The 26,152-nt window shown below is 37.3% G+C and overlaps 1 protein-coding gene across 3 annotated transcripts in view; it reads left to right on the forward strand.

Moving 5' to 3' along the window:
* Positions 1 to 1,681: 1,681 nt before the first annotated feature.
* LOC131434723 (glycogen-binding subunit 76A) overlaps positions 1,682 to 26,152 on the forward strand; it is a 47,639-nt gene continuing 23,168 nt past the window's right edge. Inside the window, exons 1-2 of one of the 3 annotated variants that reach the window (XM_058601772.1) lie at positions 1,682 to 1,905; positions 2,960 to 3,212. In XM_058601772.1, the coding sequence (XP_058457755.1) occupies positions 1,848 to 1,905; positions 2,960 to 3,212 (311 nt within the window). In that variant the 5' untranslated portion in view covers positions 1,682 to 1,847. The other 2 variants (XM_058601773.1, XM_058601775.1) reach the window with 2 other exon arrangements.

The raw sequence follows: 26,152 nt of genomic DNA on the forward strand, positions 1-26,152 counted from the left end.
AGAAAGTGTGTGTCCAAAATTAGAAAAAAAAAAAGTGAAGCAGTTTTTGAATGACGTTTAATATGAGCTTTCAAAAGCTGCTTACGACAGAAACGCGATTAAGGGCTGAGACCAGTAGGTCGCGTATAACCACGTGGCTCGCTTTGCGTATTACATTTCCCTCCAAGCTCTCTCGTAAATGTGCAAAATGACTCTTGATGCGGCCGGGTGACCAAGAAAGTTTGGATATTTTCGGTTACAAGTTTGACTACATCACATAAAATCCAATAAAGCTACCGCTTGTTTGGCAGCCTTTCTGAACCTATTTTATTTCTCTCCCATGTTTCGTTACGTTACTAAGAAACAAGAGCAGAAAAAATGCTGCGTCTATAGAAATCGACTTACCTTCACAAAAATAACATTCACTTCATTTTTATCGCCACAACATATATGTTTTTATGCACTAATCGCATCTAAATTAAATTATCTAGACATTGTCAAGATAGATTTTTGATCCATACTTTTGAAGGCAAGATATTCAATGAACGAGTTAAAAGACGGCGTTTTCAGCTATGCAATTTTTCCTTCAGAAAAAAGACTTTCCCGACCGCTAATGTCAATGAATCATTCTGAAATTTTCACAGAATAATCTAAACTAATTTTTTTAAAGAGATTGTCAGTTGGTTTTTTTTTATATTCGTCACCGTTTCTGAAAGAATCAGATTTGAAGCGTGAAAATAGCCCTCTAAAACGCCCTAAAACACACTGACCTCAGCCCTTAATGTTTATTGGCGATAAAATCGAAGGAAACAATTTATTTTTCTGGGGAGCACGTAGGATGTTACCCATTCGAAAAATCTTATTTTTTCTTTGCATTTTATCATAATAAAACATTTCAAAAATATTTTGTCGAATTTTTAAGTCAATCGAAGCTGAAATCTTGGGCCTGTGCGCCGAGCTCTTACTTCTTCTCAGTATGAGACAGGCAAAGTTAAAGGTCCAAAACTTCCAGAGAAATTTAACAGAATATTCTTGAAATGTTTTGTTATAAGAAAACTACAAAAAAAATTAAATGATTTTTCAAAAATGTTTGACCCTACCTGTCCCTTAATACACGGAAAAACTTTCATGTTTTTCTTCAAGTAACCATGTACTTGAATAGTAGTATTCCTTATCGCTTATTTCATTCGAACCCAGTCCTCATATCGATCCAAATTATTACATCAGCGACACCTAGGAACAAAACAAAATGTTATGAAAGTTTCCTTAACTTTTGATAAATAATGAAATCTTTAGATTTTGCAATAATTTAATAAACGATAACAAATACGAAACGGTTCGAAAAGTAGAGAAAATTTTGTAAGTTGGAAAGCAGGAAATGGTAAGACTTTTGTAAGTTTAAAACCCTATAGCGAAATATTGGGAAGCTTGGTCGAATGATTGTTTGACATCTCTGTTCAATTATTTACTCTCAACACTGTCCCTTGGATTGGTCAGTCACTTTCAACCTCTCTCACTATACTCAATCCTTAATGTTTTGGTTCGTATGAGCAAAGCACAGTGAACTGTGGGGAATATTCTCGCATTTTCTCGTAACACTCTGTCAACTTCATCATGAACTCGTGAATAAGTGAGAGCGTGAGATTTTGTATATATTGGGCTATCACGAGAATGTTGATGCATGTTTTCAACCACTGTTTAATGAAATGGTCAAATCGGCGACAAGTTACACCTGAGAATGAACTGCATTTTCAAATCCTTCGACCAACGAGAAAGAGAGTGAGATAGAGCGCGATGACCGAAACGCATGCGCATTATGCAGCCAGCCGGTCTGTGAACGAATATTGGGTGAATGCACCAGCAAGAGAATGAGAGCGCGAGTGAGTGCAGTGTGGTGGTCATTTACCGGCGAGAGCGACGATGCTGGTGAGTAGTGAGCCACCGTCAGGCGTAGGAACGACCTTGTTACGTCCTTCTCTTGACACTTGGACAGTGGCGTTGCTACAGAAGAAGAGTCAATTTCTTTGCTGAACGACGTCTGGATCGGTAGCGTCCGAGTTGTAGTTCTCTGCGGGTTCTGGAGGATCACTTGCCCTATTTTCGCTTGAATGGGCCGTACGAGTGATACTCTGGAGTGGTTTTAGGTCGATGGTGTGTGTTTTTGTTTCTGCTGCGAATGTTCAGTGAATTTTCTTACCATTTGAGGAATTGAACGGTACAGAAAGTGGTATATCGAGTGCAGAGGTGTTATCAATGTCGGTTTTACGGTTTTACTGATTGTGACCAAACAGAAGAAACAGTCCGACAGCTGCAATGGAAAAACCTGAATCTGATCAAAAGTGGTCGACTTTTGCATTTGTTCTTTTAAAACCAGAAAACAAGTTATGAACTGAAAGAGTTTCTCTCGGTCTCACACCAAAACGACTTGATATAAAGCAAAAAGCATCAAAATAAAACGAATGGAACCTTTCTAGTAAGAGAACGAATAGCCAAATAAAGTGAAGTTGTGTTCTCGGCTATGTGAGGAAAGAACAACCAACAAACAAATTACACACAGTCAAATCGATCGAATATAAAACGGAAAAATCGAAGACGCAAGTCCATTCAAAGATATATGCAAGCCAAAAGTGAGATATTTCATTAATATAAATAGAACCAAGCAGCGCCACAATTCAAAATTTTAAACGCATTTAACCCGAATTGGCTCAAGTAAAGAAAATTAAAAATTGATTGCTTCTTGCTAAGGTATGAGATCTTCGTAGCTTTCGCACCGTGCCAGAGGCCATGCATCTTCCCATTGGTAGTCTCCAGCTGAAAGTCATCCCCAAAGAGTTCTGACGGATGCTAATTTAAAGAATCTGTTATCTAATTTCAAACTCTTGTCATTTGTTATTACTGCTTTCAATGTTCGTTGTGTGAAATTGTCGTCACCGCTAACAATGTGGATGCTTGGTGTGCTATTTCGTCCGCTCGATTAAAGTGCGAAGACTTAACTTCAACAACGAAGACGTCGAATTCCCGGAAGATTCATTTAACCCAGCGAAAGCACCGTTGCTGCAGCAGCAGCAGCAAGCGAAACATCGAAGAAACCCCGCCAAACTTGCGGACTACCGTCACGGTCAAAACGCGGTCGAGTCTGTCGTTACCGCCGTCGGTCAGCTGTTCGGTGACTGTGTGTTTAAAATTATCGTCACCGTGACTGCAATTCTTATCGGACTATTTATTGAGCTACGGTAAGTAAGAACTCGCCTACGGGAGGGATCCTTTGTCTGTCTCCCACGACTCACTACGCAACTCAGTGCGAGTAGTAAATGTGTCGTCGGGTAGTGTAAATTGTTTATAGTATGGACGTTGATACTAGATAGTTTTTAAACTTCGATGACTCAGGCAACAGTCAATATGACGAAGGAACTAAACTAAATATAACTAAATATTTGCTTCAATATGGAAGCATTTGATTCTGTAGACAATAGTTACCAATTTATATATATTTTCAAATTTGGAACCGCAGGATTTTTGTTACATCTGTTTTAATATATTCGCCAAATAATACGTTGTATCCTCCGGAACGTCAATGTTATTTTAATACACAACCCAATCAGGCTAATTATTTTCACTCTGCTTCTCCACCAAAATGTGCACTACCGATTCGGTGCAGCAAATTTCCTTATCAGCACCGCTAACCTGCTGTGCCTGCGGCGTAATAAGTCGTATCAGGAGTTCACGAAATTGCAACGAGATTTGGTCAATTTTTGTTTGTTTGAGTTTACTTTCTGATAAGGTCGACAACCGCAATTTAGCACCCAAAGTCAGCTGGCTGGCCGACATCGAGAATATTCCGTGCAATACAGCTTTATCGATAAATTATTATTCGAAAATGCAACAACGTACATCTTGCGATTGCGTGAGCGATTTTTTTATTTTAGAACGATCACACAATTGCGATTAAAAATTCGACTTTCAGCAGTAGAATAAACTAAAAAAAATTATTACTTAGCGAGCAATAGAGATAAAAAAAATTGAATCGACATTTTTGTGAGATAATGCTGTTTACTATTCGGGAAAAATGATTGGTAAACAGAAGGAAGTTTCTCGTTTAGCTTTCCGACCCATCACATCTGACACTAGGTAGACTTGGATGTATACACGGATAAAAATCTATTGCCGGTACCATGATTTTTTAATCATTACTTTTTATGGAAAGTTCATGAGCAAAATTATTGATATCATGAAAATTTTCATGAAAGATATGTTAGTGTTCATGATATCAATCATTTTGCTTATGAAATCATAATTTCATAATTGCCCCCTCGGCCAGAGTAGCCCATAAAGGGAAAAAAAGAAATAATAATTTCATAATTTCATGCTTATTATTCATGATTTCATGATTTTCAACTATGGTACCAGCAATAAATTTTTATCCGTGTAGCTAAACGTAGTGTGGCACCTAGTGTCAATAGCGTCAATAGTTTATTGTATTTTTTATTATTGATGCATTGTATTTTGATTGGGACAACCCCGAGTATCGAGTTAAGTCTCCTAATAAGTCTCAGAAAACTACTAAAGAATCTAAATAATCAAGATCACCAACTGGGAGAAATGTACGTGCAGGAGTGCCAGGTCAAATGGTTGTTAACTTTTCTTGAGAAACTCAATTGTTCTGTTCTGTTTTAGGAGGATTTGGCATCTTACCATATCGAAGGAAAGATCGTGTATTGATATGCCACAGAAGTGAGAATGGATTTGAATTTGCGTTATTCAATTGAAATGTCTCATTTGAAAAATATCCCCGCATAACTGAATGCCATAAACTTACAACAACTTACTTTTACATGTGAGTCTGTCCAACGTGAGAAACTACAAAAGAATTTTGTTGTTTTGCAATAAACTAGCAAGTGCAATTTCACTCTAGCCTATTTTCTTCTCAATCGAACCCTCGCAAGAAACAAACGGTGTACTGGTTCTTAACTTTATCGGATCCCTTGTAAGATGAGGCCTTTCTTATTTTCTGAACTCAACAACAGTGTAGTTTGTCAGAATGAGCAGGTTTTTTTTCAAGAATTCCTTTTTTACCATTTTAATCATTTTCTGCTCAGGCTTAAACGTCGGGGAATTTAAGAAATATATCGTAGGTCTAATCTTTTACATACAGCCGTTAAATACCTATTATAAGTTAAACATCTAACAGAAGTTTTAAATTCAATTGCTCTGTTGCTAAAGTTTTAGTAATATGCTTCTTCCGAAAATTACATGCGGAAGAGAAATTTGTTATTCACTTAAAGCTTGCTTCAGATAGAATTGAAAGTATTTCAGTTATTTATTATTAAACTCAAAATTTTTTTTATACAAATGAAGCGTTTTCTTCTTACTTTTAAGAAAAAATACGAATTAAATTATTCGTCACGGTTTTGAAGGAATTCTCGAATTTTTCCTGTAACACGGCCCATTAGGCGGCGCACACCAGGTCGTCATCCGATTGATGTCTTTGACAACCTTTCCCTTTGCCTTGAGTTTCCTCTTCATGATTGCACAGTATTTCTCAATATGGCGGAACTGGGGACAGTTGGGTGGGTTAAGGTTTTTCAGAACAAACTGGACCCCTTTCTCTGCATACCATTCTTGAACGACTTTGCTGTAATGACAGCTTGCCAAATCTGGAAAAAAAAACATTACGGGATGGTTGTGGGATCCAATAAACGGCAAAATTCATTTTTGGAGACACTCTTTTTGGTATAGTTCCGATGTCATTGTCTTATTTGTAATGAAAACTTTCGTTGTTTTTGCCACAGCTCCAATTGCCCTGCCAAATCATAAATTTTCTGGCAAATTTGCCGGAAGTCAGCCTAGACATAGGTTTTATCGTCCATCAGAAGACACCCGTCGAACTATTCTGTTTTATGGTCCGATTTGGCTGTTTGCTAGCTCGATACGACTTGATTCCTTCCCGGAGTCGAGTTCTCCTCACGGTACTATGGGCAGCACCGAATTTTCTGGCCAAATCACGGTCCGACAGATTAGGATTCCTTTTAATCGTCTTTAAAATCTTACCACGCAGTTTCCGGTCGACAGTTCCACGCCGACGATTGGCTTAAGGCTTTCGAATCGTCGTCAATGTTTCCTTATACCGTTTGATAACGCGCCATGCGGTATTTCTGGGCAATTTCAGCTGTTTAGCTAGCCTAAATGCAGACCAAAATGGATTTTCCAAATAACTGTGCACAATTTTACCCCTTCTATCGGCTTCCATGTTGATTGTTTACAAAGTACAGTCCATTTGCGGAATGTCAAAAATCATACGTGAAGCTGACAAAATTTCCGACTCGTGGGCGCCAAGAACTCCCAAATCCGTCCACCAGGGGCGAAACAATATGAGCAAAAGTTTGTTCCAATTCTAAATGAAGCAAGTTTTAAAGCATGCCTAATCTTTTAAGTCTATCAAACCTGAATCGAAGGTATATTTATTTTAGAAGAACGTTAATAAAGTTGAAGAAAACTGGAACCCGCATTCCATCGTACAAAATTAACAAGTCTACTTCTAAGAATAAATCCAGGGTAGGGTTCAAACATGCATCATTTGGTGACCAGTACATCACTTCCAAAACCATCAATCAAAAAGATAATGATAAAAAAAACTAAATACATCGTAACGCACATTAATTTAGCTCACTCAAATAATGCACGAGAATGCGTAGAACTCATAGAGATCAGACTTGAATAAATTAGTGAATGAAAAAGTAACTTCATCAAATCAACTAGAAAACAGCAAACCGGATTTGGCTACTCAAATACTTAGGAACACAAAAAATATATCAACGCAAATAGATTCAGCGACCTTTGAGTTCACCGCGTGTCGCAGATTGTCACGCGCAATGTATAAAAAAGTTAGCAAAAAAAAATTAATGGCGCCCACTGAAATCGAGCATGCGATCCAACCAGCAATATTATTACTAGAGTGACTATAATCAGAGTGGCGACAGCTGTTCGTTTGGAATGACAGCTCCCAGTTCCAAACGAGCAAACGACCTGTCAATTCAATTTAAAGCTAATGGAATGTTTTGAATTGTTGCCAAAATTACGGATGATATGTCGTCACTCTGGTTATAGGCACTCTAATTATTACAAGCTCGAGCGGAATTTTCAACCGACATAGTTTGCGTTTCATTGTGAAACCCGCCCCATCGAGCGATCGAAAATTTTGACAGATCACGCTCGCAAAAATGCCAAAAATAAAAATTAAAATAGCAGTTGCGAAGAAGGAAACTGCGTGCATGATGCTTAGTAGGCGAGACACTGGCCACGCTCTGATGCAATATTTTCACTCATTTGGGATGACTTGTTGGATTGCCGTACCTGCAATACAAGAGTGGTGTTGTTCATATTTCCATCTTATTTGTTTCAGTGTCCTAGAGATATCGAATCACACTCTGATGGATTCAAATTATAGTGGAAAATGTATGATGGAGATGAGTATGTTAACCTTAGGTAGCTTGCCATCGGCATCTTAGAGCTTAAGCACTGTGCCTTCAAAATTAGATTATTAAATAAAAAACCCTAGCTAAAAAATTAGACACTATTTTACAAATATATTCAATCAGCTAATTGGATGAACTTATTCGTAAAGTTTTAAAACAGTTCCTCCACTCTTGAAGCAAGTAAATGTGCATTTTTGGGACAGATTTGCTGGGCTAGATAGATTGAAGCCTTTTATTTAGAATTTATATTTGTATAAAAATTTCATTACGACCTAAGTGCAAAAGACACATTCTTTTTGTTTAATTTCTCTTTCGATTATTGCGGAAATCTTAGAAATTCTTCTCTCTCTTTGAAGAGATTAATAACTAAAACTATTACCGAAAAAATTATCGAAAACTGCAGAACTATTCCGTAATAATTGAAAGAGAAATCTGCCTTTTGCTCTTAGATCGTAAAGAAAATTCTACACAAATATGTCGTAATTTTTTAATTGCTTTTGAAGACTAATAAAAGAACTTTCGCTACCTAGAACCGTCATTGACGACATTTATAGCTGCTGATAAAGACTTTTCATCAAAGAATCATAATGACCGCAACTTTGCCTTGACTCTACTAAATAGAATTTCAGTAAAATAGATTCATTGTGGCACAATATTTCTCGATTAGACAAAACTCCTACATCTTTTTCGGTACAAATGGTATTTTTGGATACAAAAAATAAACAAACTAAGTCGGATACCAAATATCCTATCCATACAGTGTCCAATCACCGAAGGGCTTCACGAAGAGTAGCAGAAACTTCTGAAAGCATTCAACTTTCTAAATGTTGACGATCCCAGATGTGCTATCGAATTGACTTTTTTTACTTCATTCATAAATCGCTTGCCTGACAGGAAATTTCTAAGCGAGTTCTGACAAATATTGTTTCCGGTTATCTCAGCAACTACTTACCTGCATTTGACGACTTAGAGCTAGCATGCCAGAAGATTTTTTTAACATAACCCTTAATCTCTCATGGGTGAAAAATCACGATTGTAACCCAGACAGGTTTCGTTATACACTAAAACCTTAATTTACACGAGCTTTTACGCGTTTTATTTGAAATATCAGGTGTACAACTTTGCTTCCGCCGTTTTCCGATAGGTGGCTGTGCCGGCTGAGGCTGGTCAAAATACATAATTGATAATGCCTTTAAAGTGAGTGTGAACGCAGTTTCAGTGACAGTTGTTCTTGTTTTCGTATTATTCACGCTCGAAAATGTCTGTTTATGTGCCCCATTCTCGCCATTTGGAGGAAGTTTTACTTTTCTGTTACAATTCGAAAAAAATTTCTGTTACAATTCGAAAAAATTCGAAGCGCATGGAATGCTCTCAGAAACATACGGTAATGCTGCTCTGAGTAAAAGAACGTGTCGGGAGTGGTTTCAACGTTTTAAAAATGGTGATTTCGATGTCGAAGACAAACATGGTGGTGGAAGAGAAAAAACGTTCAAAGATGAACAACTAGAAGCATTGCTTGATGAAGATTCGTGGCAAACCCAAGAAGAGCTTGCCAAATCGTTGAGAATGAGTCAGCAAGCCATTTCAAAACGTCTCAAGGCCCTAGGCATGATTCAGAAAGAAGGAAACTGGGTGCCGTAGGAGTTGAAACCGAGGGACATCGAGCGCCGTCTATTTGTATGTGAGCAACTGCTTCAAAGACAAAATCGTGAGGGGTTTTTACATCGAATAGTAACCGGTGATGAAAAGTGGGTTCGATACGATAATCCTAAACGCAGAAATCCATGGGGAAAGCCCGGGCATGCTACTTCGTCGAAGACAAAACCGAATATTCACGGCGCCAAAGTTATGATTTGTATTTGGTGGGATCAGCTAGGTGTGATTTACTACAAGCTCTTGAAACCGGGTGAAACCATCACAGGAGATCGCTACCGAATGCAACTGATGCGCCTTAGTCGCGCGCTAAAAGTAAAGCGGCCACAATATTAAGAGCGACATGACAAAGTCATCCTCCAACACGACAATGCTCGGCCTCACGTCGCAAAAGTGGTCAAAAAGTACCTGGAAACGCTGAAATGGGAAGTCTTGCCCCACCCGCCATATTCCCCAGATGTCGCCCCTTCCACCTATTTCGTTCGTTGGCACACGACCTGGCAGATCAACATTTTCAATCCTTCGAAGAGTTGGAAAAATGGATTGCTTCATGGATAGCGTCAAAAGAGGACTCCTTTTTTTCGAGCCGGAATCCGAATATTGCCGGAAAGATGGGAGAAAGTTGTCGCTAGCGACGTACAATACTTTGAATAATACATCTGTAAGCACTTTTTCGCAATAAAGCTTTTAATTTTGGAAAAAAAAACGGCGGAGGCAAAGTTGTACACCTGATAAGTTTTTGCATAATACTTGAAATTTTTATTTATACTTACACAAAACCATGCTTCAGTGTAATAGATATTATCAAATGTACATTACGGAATTGTTTGGTTTAATAGAACCTGGTTAAGGTCGTGGGTATCCAAGAATTCTCTAGAAAAAGGAAATCAGTGCGTAAACGCGTGACTGGTGACTATTGTATGACTTTTGAATGCAGTATGTTCTCGTAATACTATATTCAGGAAATTGACATACTGTTATAATATCTTTGGAAGTGCTTGTTCATCCTAAAACTACCTGAAGTTCAGACCTTAAAATCTACCAGCAAAGCAAAGTGCATTATCGAACTTATTGTTCACAGTCTGTACTTGTGATACCACATGCATTTAATACACTTAACATTCCTGAAACAAATAATAATAGAAAAGTAAAAGTAGATTTCAAGATCTGTTTTCACTAAAGCTCTTGAACAACTGAGAACATGCCTTGATCAGATCAAATTAGATAAGTAAGTAATATGTAGATCCACGAACAGCATTGAAAATTTATTCATGAGCTGCTTAGTGCTCGTGTAGATCTTAAGACCAGTTTTCACTGAATTTGTTGAACTACTGAGAACATACCTGAATCATCTATAAATAGAAAGTAAGCAATGTGTGGTACTAAAAATATAAACAGCAAACAAAAAATACAGTCATTAGTTGTAGTTCTTTCTGTGGCACAGTTTAGTCCCTAAAGACAATATTCCGAGTAATTCTTGGATCTTGGAATATCTCTTACGGATTTCCACAGTCTCAGAATATACTCAGGTGGTTCTAGATGCTTTTGTGTATGGACGTAGTCAAATGTCTTATGTTCTTTACACTAAAATCCAATGGAATTTTTTTTGGGGCGAAAAATTTGAAATAACGCGAAGTTTTATTCAATTTACGCCCGACTCTGCTCGTAAATTGAGGTTCCATTGAGGTAAAATAGCTAGACATATTTTGCAAGAATGACAATTACTATTCTTTGATATGCAGAAAAATGCATCAGCGGCTTAACATATGCTCTTGAAAATTCGGACGATGGAATATATTGTGGAATTGCTCGATCGATTGTGAGTGGTTCAAATGCTTCTAAAGTGATTGATTTGACGCTGAAGACTTTGAGCGCTCCGGAAAGCCAAAACTTATTGTAGTCGAAAAATTGAAGATATTGTTGCATATTGGTTTCTGATGCAGCAAATCAGCTGTTAGTGTACAGAGCGAATCGTCTGCTAAAAAAGGTAAAAAATAAAACAAACCTTTTTCAAGAAAACATGACCTTAGAACATTAACATTAACTATGCTAATTTAGTTTCCAACTTATTTTTAGCAAACAAAATTTGTAGATGCACAACAATGTCATCAGACAATCGGCTGTTCCTAAATTCGAAAACAAATATCTCTGCGACCAACCTGTTAATCTCAGTAGCGTATGAGTTCGTTTCCCCCAGAAACAGGTTATTTTTAATTGCGTCTCAGCACATGATGGGCAAGTGTCGCCAAGCGTGACATGACAGACTGCTTGTGATGGGAAGAAAAATCGTGATTTCAACGGTCAGTGATACCCAGAGATGCCAGGTCTGCAGATTTGTCTGTAAATCTGCAGATTTGGGGTATAGTGCTGCAGACATTTTTTGTTGTGCAGACTTTTGCAGACTTTTGAAATTCTCGCAGATTTTTACAGACTTTTGAAATTCTCGCTGACTTTCATCTATATTTACAGAAAAATTTGAAATTTCCGCGACCTTTTTTTTTTTTTTTGCTCGCCAAGTCAGTTTTGCATGTCATACTTTATAGAGAAATTGCTGCCAGCAAGCCATACTTGCTGACTGCAGATTTTTTTTCAGATTTACAGACCCTGTCTGCAGACATTTGAAATTTTTACCTGGCATCTCTGGTGATACCGTGGATTCTAACTTGCACTGCACTACTGAACGGGGAACGCAATCATGATTACATAATTTTGGCACACCTGCAGACAAATAAAAAGTCCTAAAAATTGCTTGAATGTTTTTATTCATTCACTAAGCCGTGTGGCGGCATTTCTGTGATGAGAAACGCCAGAAATGTTACACTGCAGTTGAACGTTTCTTTTTTTTACTAAGTAATTGAAAAACTGAAATCATATAATCTGATAACCAGCAGCACGATAACCTTTGCATGATGTTGTTGCACTGCAGTATGCAACTTGCAAGAGCGCGAGATGAACTTTCTCACCGCTTGTTCCGCATACTCTTTTGACCTATTTGCAGGACATTCAACTGATTTCCATGGTCAGCTTCTTTGTTGTCAGCAATTCATGCCAATCTCAAGATCAAAACTGACTTTTGGTTTAATCAATTTTCATGTCATGTCACAATTATCGTAGAACATTGTTTATTATTCTGAAATAATAAGGATTGGAAATGCCCTTCACTTTGTATTGGCATCAAATTGAAACGAAGTAGCTCGAGAACCGAAAAATCCGCTTACTATAGCTATGTATTGTTTGAGGTAAAATGGTACTTTTTATAGGTCACGTTCATCGTGAGATTCATGCACATTCACTACTCTCTCCTGTGCAGTTTACTGGTGAAATGCAAGTGAGTAACTAAAGTAAGGTAACCTCGGATGGTTTGTCTAAATTTTATGTTCACAGAACATACCAGATTCTATGGGTTATGAAATAGAAAAAGGAAATTTATTCTCCATTTGTTCATCTTTAGATCAATGTCGTTTATTGCAATTTATTCAATTTTATTTTGTTTGTTCAAAATACGCATTTTGAATTCGTACATTGAATATGAATAGCTTTGCATCGTTGTACTCAACGAAAACACTGACTTCAAAATGACTGGTAGTATGGAAAAAAGTGAACAATAGAACTTGTGAAAAAAATCACAAGAGACAATATTTAATCCCGCAACATTCTCCAATTCGGAAAAAATCGTTTTATCAAATGAACTACTCTGGACTGGAATCACTAGAAGCCATTCCGATTAAACATAACTCCTCGTATGTTTAAACTTTGAACGACCAGTGCGGTTTAAATTTCAGCCAGAGAACAGAAGGAAGATTAGATTGGTAGTACGAAATCACACTTGATGTCGTTAAGGAAGCAAAAATGACGAATTCCGGTTTGACGACATTCACTGTAACGTTCCGCCAGCCATCTGACACCGGTATGTGACCACCACACGGAATTTTTTTTAGTTGAATTCACCAATTAAACGTGCTAAGGCACACTTCATATCCATTCAACTAATTTTTTAGTTGAATTAGAGAAATAAAACGTTGTTTTCAACCAACATAAATGGTTGAATTGGTTTCTGCAATTTGCAGCTATATGGCGCTCTGTCACCGAAAAACGTTAACACCGTAATGACTACTAGCCACTAGATGGCACACTACAACCGAAAAAAATTTCAGTCGCGGTAATCTTTTCTATATTGGCAGGTATAAATACGATGTTGTATTGGAGAAAAAGACATAAGCGAAACATAAACTTCTTTTTGAAAATTTTACTTCTAAATCGCTGTTTTCTTCATTCGACTTCACGAAATCGACTCTCTCACTGAAAACTTTGAGCACTCGGAAAACAAAAACCGAATACAAGTAGTACACCAGACGGTGTAGCCCGGAATGTTAGAAGATACAGATAACATCATTTGACGTGTACAATTAGAGTGCAACATTCGAAACTCACTTCACTGTTTCGCGTAAAAACATTATTACCCACAATTGCTTCAAATGCGCACAAATCCTTAATAAATACACTTTCCACTGACAGTTTATGTCATTTTTACATATCGGTTTAGGAATTTATATATGGATATATCGTAACACATGCGAAAAATATCTAAACAATTTGCAAGCAGTTTCACAAGACTGTCCTTTTTAGCTTTTTAATGGATTGTTTTGCTTTGACACTTCTCAGTTTTTGGCTAATAAACTTGTTAATAAAACCAATTTCATTTTTGTTTTCGTTGTGCTGTCCTTCAGTAATGACGGCGATAGATAAATAGAATCAAATTTTCTGATTTAATAACGAAATTAGTTGTCAATGAGAATTTCGTGTTGGATTGAAATATTACTGGTTTGTGTCCAGAATATTCGCCAACTATACTCTTTCTCTAAAAATAAGAGTTTATTTTAGCACAGTAAATTGTAAATTTTAACTAATTTTATAGTTATTTTGGAAATTTTGTTGTTAAAATCAACTAATTCAAAAACAGTAATGCGAATTAGGCGCAGAGCTAATTTCGGTCGTTCCGTGCAGCCATTTGAAAGTAAATCGATTACGTTGAGCCCCTCGCGCTTTGAGCCCCAAACACGGCGATGTTTTGATGTTTTGAGCAAAAAATGTAAGTATTTTTTAACGGCATATGTAGGTTGAGCTATTGTATATTACTTATGCATAAGACAGGAGGGTGGGCTGCCACATGGTATAAAAATTATAACATATTCCAGTGTAACGAATGTGTTTTGACTCTTTTATTCGTGAAGCCAAAATATTGACATCTCTTCATCGTATATGCCACTACTTTATAATATTTTTTATCAAATGGTTACTTCTTTATGCAAGATAGACTTTGCTATTGTTCAGCAATGCTGCTAACAATATCCTTTACATTTTTCTCGCTCACTATGTTTAGATATTTTGTTTCCAGAAAAAGTTATAATCCAGTTTCCATAATTTACGCAACAAAACACTAACATAAGCGCTCTCGTGGGTGGTACATTTCTACCGCAGGCCAACTTTAGAAGGTCATAGTCATAGCCGGTTAAATGAAATAAAAATAATACCCCAATGTAAATGAATGACAAAACATCAGATTGAATTATCGAAAAGGCTGATTATGGTTATAGTAAACCGTAACCAAATAACGGTGGTTTGATGTAGCGCTGGGGTAGAAATTTACCCTCCGAGAGAGTTCTAGGGCTAAGGCACTTTTCATATCGTCCAGTCAACTCAATTACGCGTATGTTCTGTTTTCTGCGTGCGCCTTGTTCAAGCTGCCCACAGCCTCAATTAAGCGATTCACTTTCGTTGACTACACACACCCGCGGAAGCCAATTGAACCTTTCGTATGCTCTGAAATGGGACTGGTGCCAAATTGTCGCTTGACCTGTAGGACAATCAACGCGTCGCTTCTAAAATAAGCTGATCTGATGATTTATTTGTTGTCTGCTTCACGTTCAGCCCCAAGGCAGTCAGTCGTTTATATAATTTGGTTACAGAGTGAACTAAAACGACGTCGTTAAACGGAAGAGTCCCTTTCTTTATTTTTTTTTTCGCTACCGATCACATGCGCGAACCGCAAACGTATGTTTTGGTTTTTCTTTTTACCTGTTCGCCGCCTACTAAGACAAGACGAAACTGTTTCTGTTTAGGATACTCTACTACTTTTCCCAGTTTACCTATCTCATCCTTTGGTAGTTTCCAATTTGTGATATTCAAAGTTCTAATTTTATAACTGACGTTTAGTCGACGGTCATCAAGGCGAATCTTCTACGGTAAGAGCAAAAAATAGTATCATCGCCATTCTATTGGAATGATCACCCGCCCATCGTCGTCATAGTCGTTGAACCGCCCTCGCGACAATGATCTTGGGTATGTAAAATAGATGTAAATTCGCCGCTGCACTTAGGTAGTGGTTGAACCACAATCAGCCACAGTGACAGATTTGATGCATGGTGTATTAATGTAATGTATATTTGTTCCATCTTTCTTCTTTGTAATAATTTAACTTTCACTTTCTATAGCTAGTTGTGAATAGAATGAGTTTTTATAGCGTATTGTAATCGAACTAGACTATGCATTTCAATGGAAAGGAATTGTACTTGTACTATTCCTAATTTTTTTCCAATTATCACCTCACGAAATCTGTGAATAACATAAGGTAACTTGAAATTGTATCTTAATAATATTTTTGATCTATAACCACGGCAATGGAACAAACATCGAAACGTGTTAAAATAGGTTCAGAACGTTAACCGACGCATTGAAAATGCTCGCATGCACCCGCACTGACGCTGATCATGATCATATGACTAGAGTAAAAATAGATAGACCATCTTTTAATTACCCGAGTCCGACAAAAAAGAGACGAAGACGCCAATAAGATTTTATTAATCTTGGTGAACTGGTGGAACGATAAGCAAACACTCAACAAAATATAAATTTTATCTTGTTCTGTTTTGACGTTGGCTTCCTCGAACAAAAGAAAAAAAAACGAACATGTGCTCTAGTTCAAACGCAAAAACTCGAACACGTATTAGCGAGTGGGCAAACGATATAATTCATAGCTACTTAATTTGTTAAACGACGCAATATTCCAATTTTTTTTTGTAATTTGCACTCGGCTACCAAGTGCCGCTGTTTGGATTTATATGCATCAATTATTCATTAAGAAGATATGTGCTTCTGTGGCTCAGTCGATTAACCGGACTGCTTTGTGTTCTAATGTTTCTCGGTTCAAGTCGCTCTGTTTCCATCAATCTTTTGTTTTTTAATTTCATTCGATTACAAGCCATGCATTTTTCAAATCACACAATTTTACATATTCTTGAATATAAATATGTGTGGAATATGACACTACATTTATGTGCATCTTATAAGGCGTAAAATCACAAGAATTTTTCGAATTATGTATTCCAATCAAGCTGGGAATAGCCGATCGAGATGATAACACGGATTTTTTCCAGTTGCCGTTCGAAAAACGTGCAACAACTGGCATCGTCTAGAGAATGTTATTGAAGTACAATGGAAGACACATCGAGTAAATTTGTTTGAATGATGTGAATTGAATGAAAATAAATGAGCACCTAACTTTTACCATAACTCTGCGATATACATACTGTGTTAAGTATCTTTTTGTAAAATTATTCAAAAGCAAAACTTGATGAAATTCTAATAATAGGGGACGGGACAGGACAGACCTTCCGAAATTCCCTTCTCTGCACATAGAAACTAGAAAGTTATTTCTCTCACAAGAGTGGCGAATCACCATAAGATTGAAACCACTATAATCCAAATAAATCCGGAAAGAAAAAAGTACTCAAAAATTCACTCAAGTTTGTTTTTTTTTCCAAAGTATGCTGATAAATTGATATTGTAAAAAAAATAGTAAAACTCGACGTTTGTTCAAATTCCATCTTGAACAAATTTCGAAACACGTTAAAAATCTATTCAAATTTTATTTGGAAAAGGTTTGTGTTCATAATAATTTATTTAGAACAAGCAATAAATTTTGCATATATTCATAGTTTTTTTTACATGTTTTCAATTCTGATAATTTTTCAAAAAAGATATTGAAAACTCAAATTCGATGGAATAAAGTAAATGTGTGATTTTTAGCATTATCATCACATCACTACAGAGAAATAATGAGCTTTGCATGCAAAATTGAAAATCGAAAATTTGTTTGAAATTAACTGTTACTATAGTTTTTTGCCTTTCTCATACAGGAAAAGCGGTGCAATCACTGTGACAACTGACTTTTGAACCAAGGCACGGAAGGCCGAGTGTCTTACACCAATTGCCTCAGTTCGTCGAGACCAAACAATTTCTGCATAACAAAAATGATCTCATTATCCCAGAAGTTGTTATTTATTTTTTTCCGAATCTGACTTCCGGTTCCGGAAATACAGACTGAAAATGTCAAAGCATTAGTATTACATTTCTTCTGTGGAATTCAACCTTCTGTTCCAACAGACTTCGCAGCCGATTCATAGCGTACAGAACCTGGTGCTGGCTGGTGCTACGATACTACTGACACTAAGAATCCTTCCAGGTCGGAACTCGAACATACGACAGCTTGCTTGTAAGACCAGTACCCTATGCATTGAATTGCTAACCCAGGATACGGTGAAGCGTGATAAACTCATATAAATTTGGCTCCGAACAGTTTTAATTTGCAGGTTATATTGGCTCCTCTCCAAACGAACTGATTTGCGCTATATCAGCTCCAAGTTCACGGTTCCGGAAGTACCGAAAATAGCGGTCAAAAACTCAGAAAACGAAACTCACTTCATTTTCTCAAAGATGGATGAACCGATTTTCACCATTTTATTCAATGAATTGCGGTACGGATTGGTCCACCATCCCCCGTATTCTCCAAACCTGGCCCCCAGCGACTATTATCTATTACCAAACCCGAAAAGGTTTCTCCAAGGAAAGAAAATTTTCTTCGAATGCTGAGGTCATTACAGAAACGGAAATCTATTTTGAACAAATCTTGACAAATCTTTTTTTTTCAAAGGGTATCAAAACGTTGGAGGACCGATGGGTCAAATGTATCGCTCTAGATGGAGACTATATTGAAGTAAAAATCGACTTTTTTCTTTTTTAAGCTCGGGACTTCTCAATCCATGTAGTATTTCTATGCCTTGCCGGTAACGGTCACTAGATGGACCGTGTGATTAGAGAAATTTGTGAAAAAATTCATTTCAAATTTTGCTCCGAATTTCATAAAAAGAAATCTATTCAAAATGTTTTCCAAACATCAGTTATAAATTGTTTTTAAATTTATGTAATATATGGTTATTTAATTCTATACGTTCCTAGAAATCCATTAGACATTTTCAAAATGTTATCAAATTGTATATCCAGATTTTTTTTAAAATTAGTTGAAGTTGACGTGTAAGCTTGGTCATGATTTTTTTTAATTTCACAGTATTTTTAATTGTTTTAATTTTTTTTTGTTTTCTCTATAGAAAGGTAATCGAATTGCCGAAACAACCGAGTTTCGAACGGAGCTTCGGATACCCATAGTGTTATATACCAATTTGCTCAAAGATGGTTGAACCGATTTCAATAAACATAGTCTCGTTTGGGCCATTGATCGAGTTCGACGTTCAAATGGCTGTGACTTCTGTAACAGAACCGACAAAATGCGTTGTTTTATTATCGCTCAATTTTCTCAGGCATGGCTGAACCGATTTTAACAAACCCAGGATCGTTTGAAAGTTACTATTGGATCATTAATAAAGTTCGAAGATCAGGTGGCTGTGATTTCTGGCTTTGGCGATATAATGGTATAAATGACGTAACCAATCAAACGCGCTTTTTCTCTCTGCTCAATGTTCTCGCGACGGCTGAACCAATTTTAACAAAGTTAGGCTTGTTTGGAGTTAACTATTAGCTCATTAAACAGGTTTGAAGTTCAAATGACTGTCACTTATGCTACCGGTTTTAAAATGGCATAAGTGACGTAAACGTCAAAACCCATTACTTCTCAATTTTCTTGTATATAGATTAACCGATACCGATAATTTTAGGGTCGTTCACAACAAAAAATTGGCGATGTTTCGAAAATATAATCGTACAAGTGACGTAATCGACAAAATATTTCTTATTTTTTCAACCGTGTTTTTATTTCAAACAGTGGCCTATCGTCAAGTTCAAATGTATTATTGCTAATACGTTTGGTCTGAGAAATGTTACCGAATATGTGACATAACTAAACGCTGAAGCATGGTTCTCCGAACTAACCAAATCAATTTGAATGAATTGGTATCAAAAATGAGCCGAAATTAGTGTTAGAAGTTATCTTAATAAAAAAGGCAAATAATGTTTTAATAAGACTGTGTCAGTGACAAGAGAAAAAACTACTAGGTGGATTAAGGTCTGAGGACAGAGGGTCACGTGTTGAGTTTTGAATCGACCACGTAGCTCGCTCAATTCCCTTTGCGCATCGTATTTCTCTTGTACTCTCTCGTATATGAGCAAACTGTACCGGGTTGCCAGCATACATTTTATTATTTTGATGAGAAGTTTTATCACAGTAATCTATCGTATGGGTTGGACATTACATGGATTCCAATGAACAATGAAAAAATATTCAACTTTCACAAAGATTGAATGTCTGTGTGTTTGGCAGCCTTGTCGAGACAATTTTCTTTCTCTCTCCTTTTTCAGAATGCTATCAGGATACCAAAGCGAAAAAACATGGCGGATACATTGAAACTGACTTTGTTTCACAGAAAAATACAAGACTTTATTTTTATCGCGATAACATATATGTTTTTATGTACTAATCGCATCTAAACTAAATTAATTAGACTTTGTCACGGTAGATTTATGATACAAGCCTTCGAAGCCGAGATATTCGATGAACAAGTAGAGGTATGCATTTCCGAGCGTTCCAGTTTTCAGCAGTTCTTCAGTCAGAAACAAATACAACACGACCGCTAAACTCAATGAATCATTCTGAAAATTTCACAGAATATTCTCAACTAAATTTCAAAGACATTGTCAGGTGGGTTTTTCTATATTCTGCACCGTTTCCAAGAAAATTTTATTTAAAACGGGAAAATAGCAAAAAACCTACCACTTTACGGTACTGTCCTCAGCCCTTAAAGCAGGTTTTTTAATTTTTTTTTAAATTTGTCAAATAAGCTGAACTTCATCCAAGACTTACAAAACGTCGAGACAAGGAATTTACAAAACGTCTTATTGAAAATTACATACGCATTCAGAACTAGCTCGCAGCTTATTAATCAGTATAATATTATTTTATTATTCACCTGTCCGAAAATTTGTCGAAAAATCCGATAGAAATGTTCAAAAATTTGCTAATTTTTTCCAAAGTTAACTAAAATTTCCTCAGAAAACTCAAAGCTCAAACAAAACTCTTACCTCGGAATGCACTTCCTAGAAAAATGTCGTATTGCTTTCATCTGTTTACAACGTGCAATGCTACCGACATTTGTTTCATAAACAGCCAACAATCACTACACTCAAGGTATGTTTGTAAACAGTCCAACTGGCAAATCTATGGTCTCGATGATCGTTCCTCACTGATAGTGCAAAACTTGTGAAACTATTCCACAGAATCTCAGTCCCATTCTTGGTGGATTGCGAGGCGCCGTTTAGCCAGTGTTATTATGACTAGATTATCTATTGAAGTGATAAGGGTTCGCTAAATTGCGCTAAAATTCCTATCAGTTCTGTTTACCTTAACATCAATTCATTATTAGCATCGGACAATTATAGCAAAAGGTTTACGACGCACACAGTAGGCGTGTTTTTTTTCAGCGAAAAATTTCACGGGCTGACGATCACTCCATCTATGTTTGAAACCAAGAGAATGATCTATTTTTGAAACCAAGAGAAATTGAGTGGTAACAACTTTTCTGGTTTCAAGATTAACTTAATTATAGTTCAGTTTATTGAACTGAATGTTTGATGCCAAACAGTATTATTGCTATGGTTTTGAGTATTTTTGTTTTGATTCTCTTTTTAAGAGCATTCTTTACGGTAGACATTTTCCCGACGACAGGAATTCATTTAATTACTCAATATTCACATGCCAACGTTTCGTTAATGTTGAGAATAAAATTTGAATAGAGAATAACGTACGATTCCCAAATCGCAAAGCGTCGCCAACGACATATATTACAAACATTTTTTTTTCGATTTGTTTTTCTGAGATTCACTGAGATTCATTCCTCTATCTCACGATTGGTGATTGATCTAAATATCGGCTCGAAAGTCTGTCTGGTAATTTTTATCACATCTGCTTCAAAAGTTATTCTGTCAAAATAAATGTTACGAGTATCGATTTGCTGTTATAGAAACCTTATTAAAAATTACATAACTACTTTCATTATTATAAATATGAAATTTGTCTTCCGTGTTAAACCAACCAATAGACACTTCAAACAAATTGAAACAGCTGAAGGTAATAGTTCTCATGAATGTGTATCAAGATTCGTCATGTACGACATCATCACGTCATCACCTCATGAAAATATTTAAATAAGCACTTTGTCTCTAATGACCGCCATAAATTTGTTCCGTTTTGTGTTTCATCCCAATCATGCGTGTTTGGGTTGATCATGTCGTGAGAATCAACACTAGGATGGATTCCTTTGTCCTCCCCAGGGAAAATTACCAAACAAACACGAATAAACGGTGAGACTTTCTGCGACACCACAAAAGGTCCGAGTATCGATTCAAGCTTCAATGATTTTGAGTGCTCTTTTTGGTTAGTGAAATTGTTACACAAAAACGAACAACTATGTCATTAGTATCGAAGTCATATACGATATCGATGGTTTTGAGTACTTTTCGCCAGTCTGATTAGGCCGGTTCCTTTCCCATAACTATTAACAGTTCGAAAATTCATTCGAACGGCCTATTTGCAATTTGATTGGGGAACATTCAATAATTATAACCGCTAGTATCAGCTTCTTAGATTATTCAAAAAGGATCACGCTGTGTTGCTGTATAATATAAAGTATTGAATAATTTAAATTTCGGCTTAAACATTTAAACACTGAAACAATTGCAGCTGCATAGCGGTTCCAAGTATAGTGCGGTATTCCGGGGAGTGAGTAATGTCAGAAGAATAGCCGGATTAACGTGAATACGAGTAAAACGTAGTTAGTTTCTTATTCATCGCCCATTTTCTTATCTATTTAAATAGAAGAAATTAATCATAATCGTAATCAGTTCTCAGAGATCCGGACCATACGGACGAATTGACATCTTTGACCTCGTTCCGAATCAAAGGTTTTGGATTGCGCTTAAAGTATTCCCTCATCTTCCTTGCGTTCACTGAGTTGAATATTTAACACCTTTGATTCACTGTCAGTTCGCCGCGGTCTGAATTCCTAGAATGATTTTACCATACGGGACATGGATAAATTTTAATTTCCAAACTGTTTTACGATCCACATGTGGGACTGGCCTGTATTTTCATCATCTGCGAACAACAAAATTTTTGTAGCAGAACTACTTAAGAAGTGTATCGGAAAGTAGTTATTAGTTTTCAATATATTGTAGAAAAATTACATTTTTATGCATTTCACTGATTTTATTGAAGAAAATTCTAGTTTCTGTGAAACGCTGGCACTTTGGACTTGACATTCTTCATTAAATTCTGCACAGTTACTTTTGTGACTTTCCTGGATGCAGCTGTCAAGTTTTTTTTTTGAACTCCTGCATGTTTTGGGACACTGTATCTTCCTTTCGAAAGTGCCGCTTGACAATTGCCCAATACCTTTCAATTGGCCGAAGATCCGGGCAGTTCGGTGAGTTGATGTCCTTTTCCACGAATTGTACATTATTTTTTGACAACTACTGTAGAACAGAGTTGGCGTAGTGGGCTAAAGCCAAATCCGGCCAGAAGAGAGGAGGAGCCTTATACTTTCTGTACAGTGGCAGCATTCTCTTCTTCAAACATTCTTCCTCGTACACCTTGGCGTTTATTGAGACCTTCGTGAAGAAAATCGACGACCGCAAACCACAGGTACAAATTGCTTGCCAGACCAACACCTTCTGCCCAAACTTTTCCATCGCCACCGTGGTGCCAGCGTCGTCCAGGTCCTGGTACACCGATTTCGTATAATATTGCGGTTCGGGCAGCGCTCGAGAGTCTTCCTTGGCGTAGGTTTCGTCGTCGATCAGGATGCTCGACGTCTTTATTCTGTAGAATCCGGTTATACAGTTTTCGCGCTCTTGTTTTAGCCTGAACTTGCTGTACCAGTTTTCCGTGTACAGTCTTTCGGGTACAGGCTTCGAGTACGAGAAAGACAAACACGAAGCAGAAATTTTCCCTTTCAATGTTCATTGAAACAAACATGTTCTGATAATTTATACTTTGAGTTATTTTTAGTATTATGAAACATCACATTCTACTGGAAATTTGATCAAAAATATACTAAACGTATTACCCATTTCATGGAGCAAGAATAATGTTGTTATGCTAAGTACAATGGGAGGTTGTAACGATCAAAAGCGTATGGTCCCATGGCTTGCTATTAAATTTCATCTTTATCCGACCTTCGATTCCGGAATTAGAATTCATGAGAAAATGTGCACTCAATTTTATCGGAAATTTCTTAACCGATCTCCACAAACTAAGATGCAAATAAAAGGTCTTGAAATTATTTAAAAAGTCCCCGAAAAGTTGATCCAGATACAATTTCATGAGTATTTTTTCACAATTGATAGCGAAACGAGGTTCAAATTTTTATAAAACTTACTGGTAAGTTCATCTATTTGGCAGATCCTGTTAGTTAGTGAATATATAAACCTACTTTGGGACAACTAGTCTCCAATTTCCGCTTTCTGAAGCAGCTCCACAAACGGAACTCGCTTCGATTTCTCAACAACGGTTAAACCGATTTTCAAAAATCTAGATTCAAATTAAAGCTCTTACTGTCTTCAAAGATGCTGTGCAATTTTATCCAGATCCGACATCCGGTTTGTCAATTATATATAGACGAGAGGCAAAAGTTTCAAACCGTCATACAAAATGACAATGCAAAACCGGTACGCATCGGTATGTGCTGGTAAGCCGGCTGCTCGGCCATCCATGGAAGTTGACCATCAATGTCAACTTCCCTCTCTGAGCAGCCTAGATAGCCGTGTAGTAACGGTAGCGGTTTCCCAACTGGCTAAGAATAACGCTACGGTCCACCTGTACCGGTGGTATAAATCCACCAAACAGGTAAGCCGTGTGGCATCCGGCGGAATTTTTTTTTACCAAGAATTGATCCACTGGTTTCCTGTTCAATGTCGTAAAAGGCCACAAAAATAGGAACTCCTAAGTCAAGGTGTATTTCCGTGCCGATGGCTGAATGGCTGCAGGAGGTTAAACAATGCAGTCGTGAACGGAATATCTTGGGATTTTCCCTTACTGTGTTAAGCGAAGCTCTGGCACAGTGGACGACTTCTTTCTTCGCAACTCGTGGGATTTAAATGATTAAAACATTTAAAAAAATCCTTACATGGTTCGCTATAGGCGATTATAAGCCAATATATTTGGTTTCTTCTAGTTGTTGTACGATAAGTGCTGGAGGTGGAATGTTCGTTACTCTAATTGATAATGGTTAGAGTGGCACAAATCAATCTTCAGCATAAACGTACAGCAACTATGAATCTATCCAGACTTCTGCAAGAAGGTAAAGCTTCTATAGCTTTGGTTCAAGAACCGTATTTCCAAAAGGGAAACTTCTACGTTGGAAAATTGTTAAACCCAGTCTTTCTTGCCTTCAACAAGACCGGTATGACTAATCCACTTAAAATGCCTCGAGCATGCATACTTGCAAATAGAGCTCTCGATGTTTCTCTCATATCGGAGCTCACAACTCGGGATATTTGTGCTGTCACAGTTGGTATGACTGTTGATGGCATAGACAGGAAATATGTCTATTGTTCGGCATATTTGCCGCATAACCAACCTTCGCCAAGCGATGACTTCAAAAAGGTTGTATCATACTGCTGCAAAAGTGATTTACCACTTGTAATCGGCAGTGACATAAATGCTCACCATATCATTTGGGGCAGCACAGATATAAATTCGAGAGGCTCTGATATGATGGAATTTGTAAGCAGTACAAACCTGCACATAGTCAATGCAGGAAACCGTCCAACTTTTGCGAGATCTGGAAGAGAGGAGGTTTTGGACGTAACTCTCTGCTCTGATAGAATTGCGCATGAGTTGGTGAATTGGCTCGTCTCCGATGAGCTCGAACCTTCGTTGTCTGATCATAAGTACATCTTCTTTGATCATTCAAACGTTAAATTTGATCAAACGTTATCACATATCGTAATCCCAAATCCACAAACTGGGACCTCGATGAAGAGGGCTTGGCGACTAGATTTTACGGGTACCAACCAACAATTGAAACCCCAATTGATTTGGAAAATGTTGTCGACGAGACAAACTCACTCATAGTTGCAGCATATGAAGAGGCTTGTCCACTTCGGATTGTGCGAGCTACTAGAGGAACTCCTTGGTGGAATGCTGAACTTGCTAGACTAAGGAAACTATGCAAAAGAACTTGGAACCACCGACGCAGAGATGGGTCGGAGGCATTCGTGTCGGCTCGAAGGGCTTACAAAAATGCTCTTCGATCGTCTGAGCGAAGTGGTTGGAAAAGCCTCTGCACAAATGTCTCTAGTCTCAACGAGGCTAGCAGATTAAATAAGTTACTTTCGAAGTCTAAGGACTTTAATGTCAGTTTCTTAAGAACTTCAGATGGTGAACACTTGTCTGATGAAGGTGATGTACTTCACTATCTTTTTAACACTCACTTTCCAGGATGTATGGATCCATCACCGACAGCTCTTCCCGAGACTTTTTCAGGTAGTTACGATTCTTGGGCCCTTGCTCGAAGCGTTGTGACGATTGAATCGGTCAAATGAGCAGTTGAGAGTTTTGCTCCGTACAAGTCTCCTGGAAAGGATGGAGTTTTCCCAGTGTTACTGCAGAAAGGGTATGAACATTTCAAACATGTTTTGAAGAAAATACTTACTTTTAGTCTTGCGACAGGATATATTCCAAGAGCCTGGCAGGAAATAATTGT

This window comes from Malaya genurostris, chromosome 3 (assembly GCF_030247185.1).
Source record: "Malaya genurostris strain Urasoe2022 chromosome 3, Malgen_1.1, whole genome shotgun sequence".
Lineage (NCBI taxonomy): Eukaryota > Metazoa > Arthropoda > Insecta > Diptera > Culicidae > Malaya > Malaya genurostris.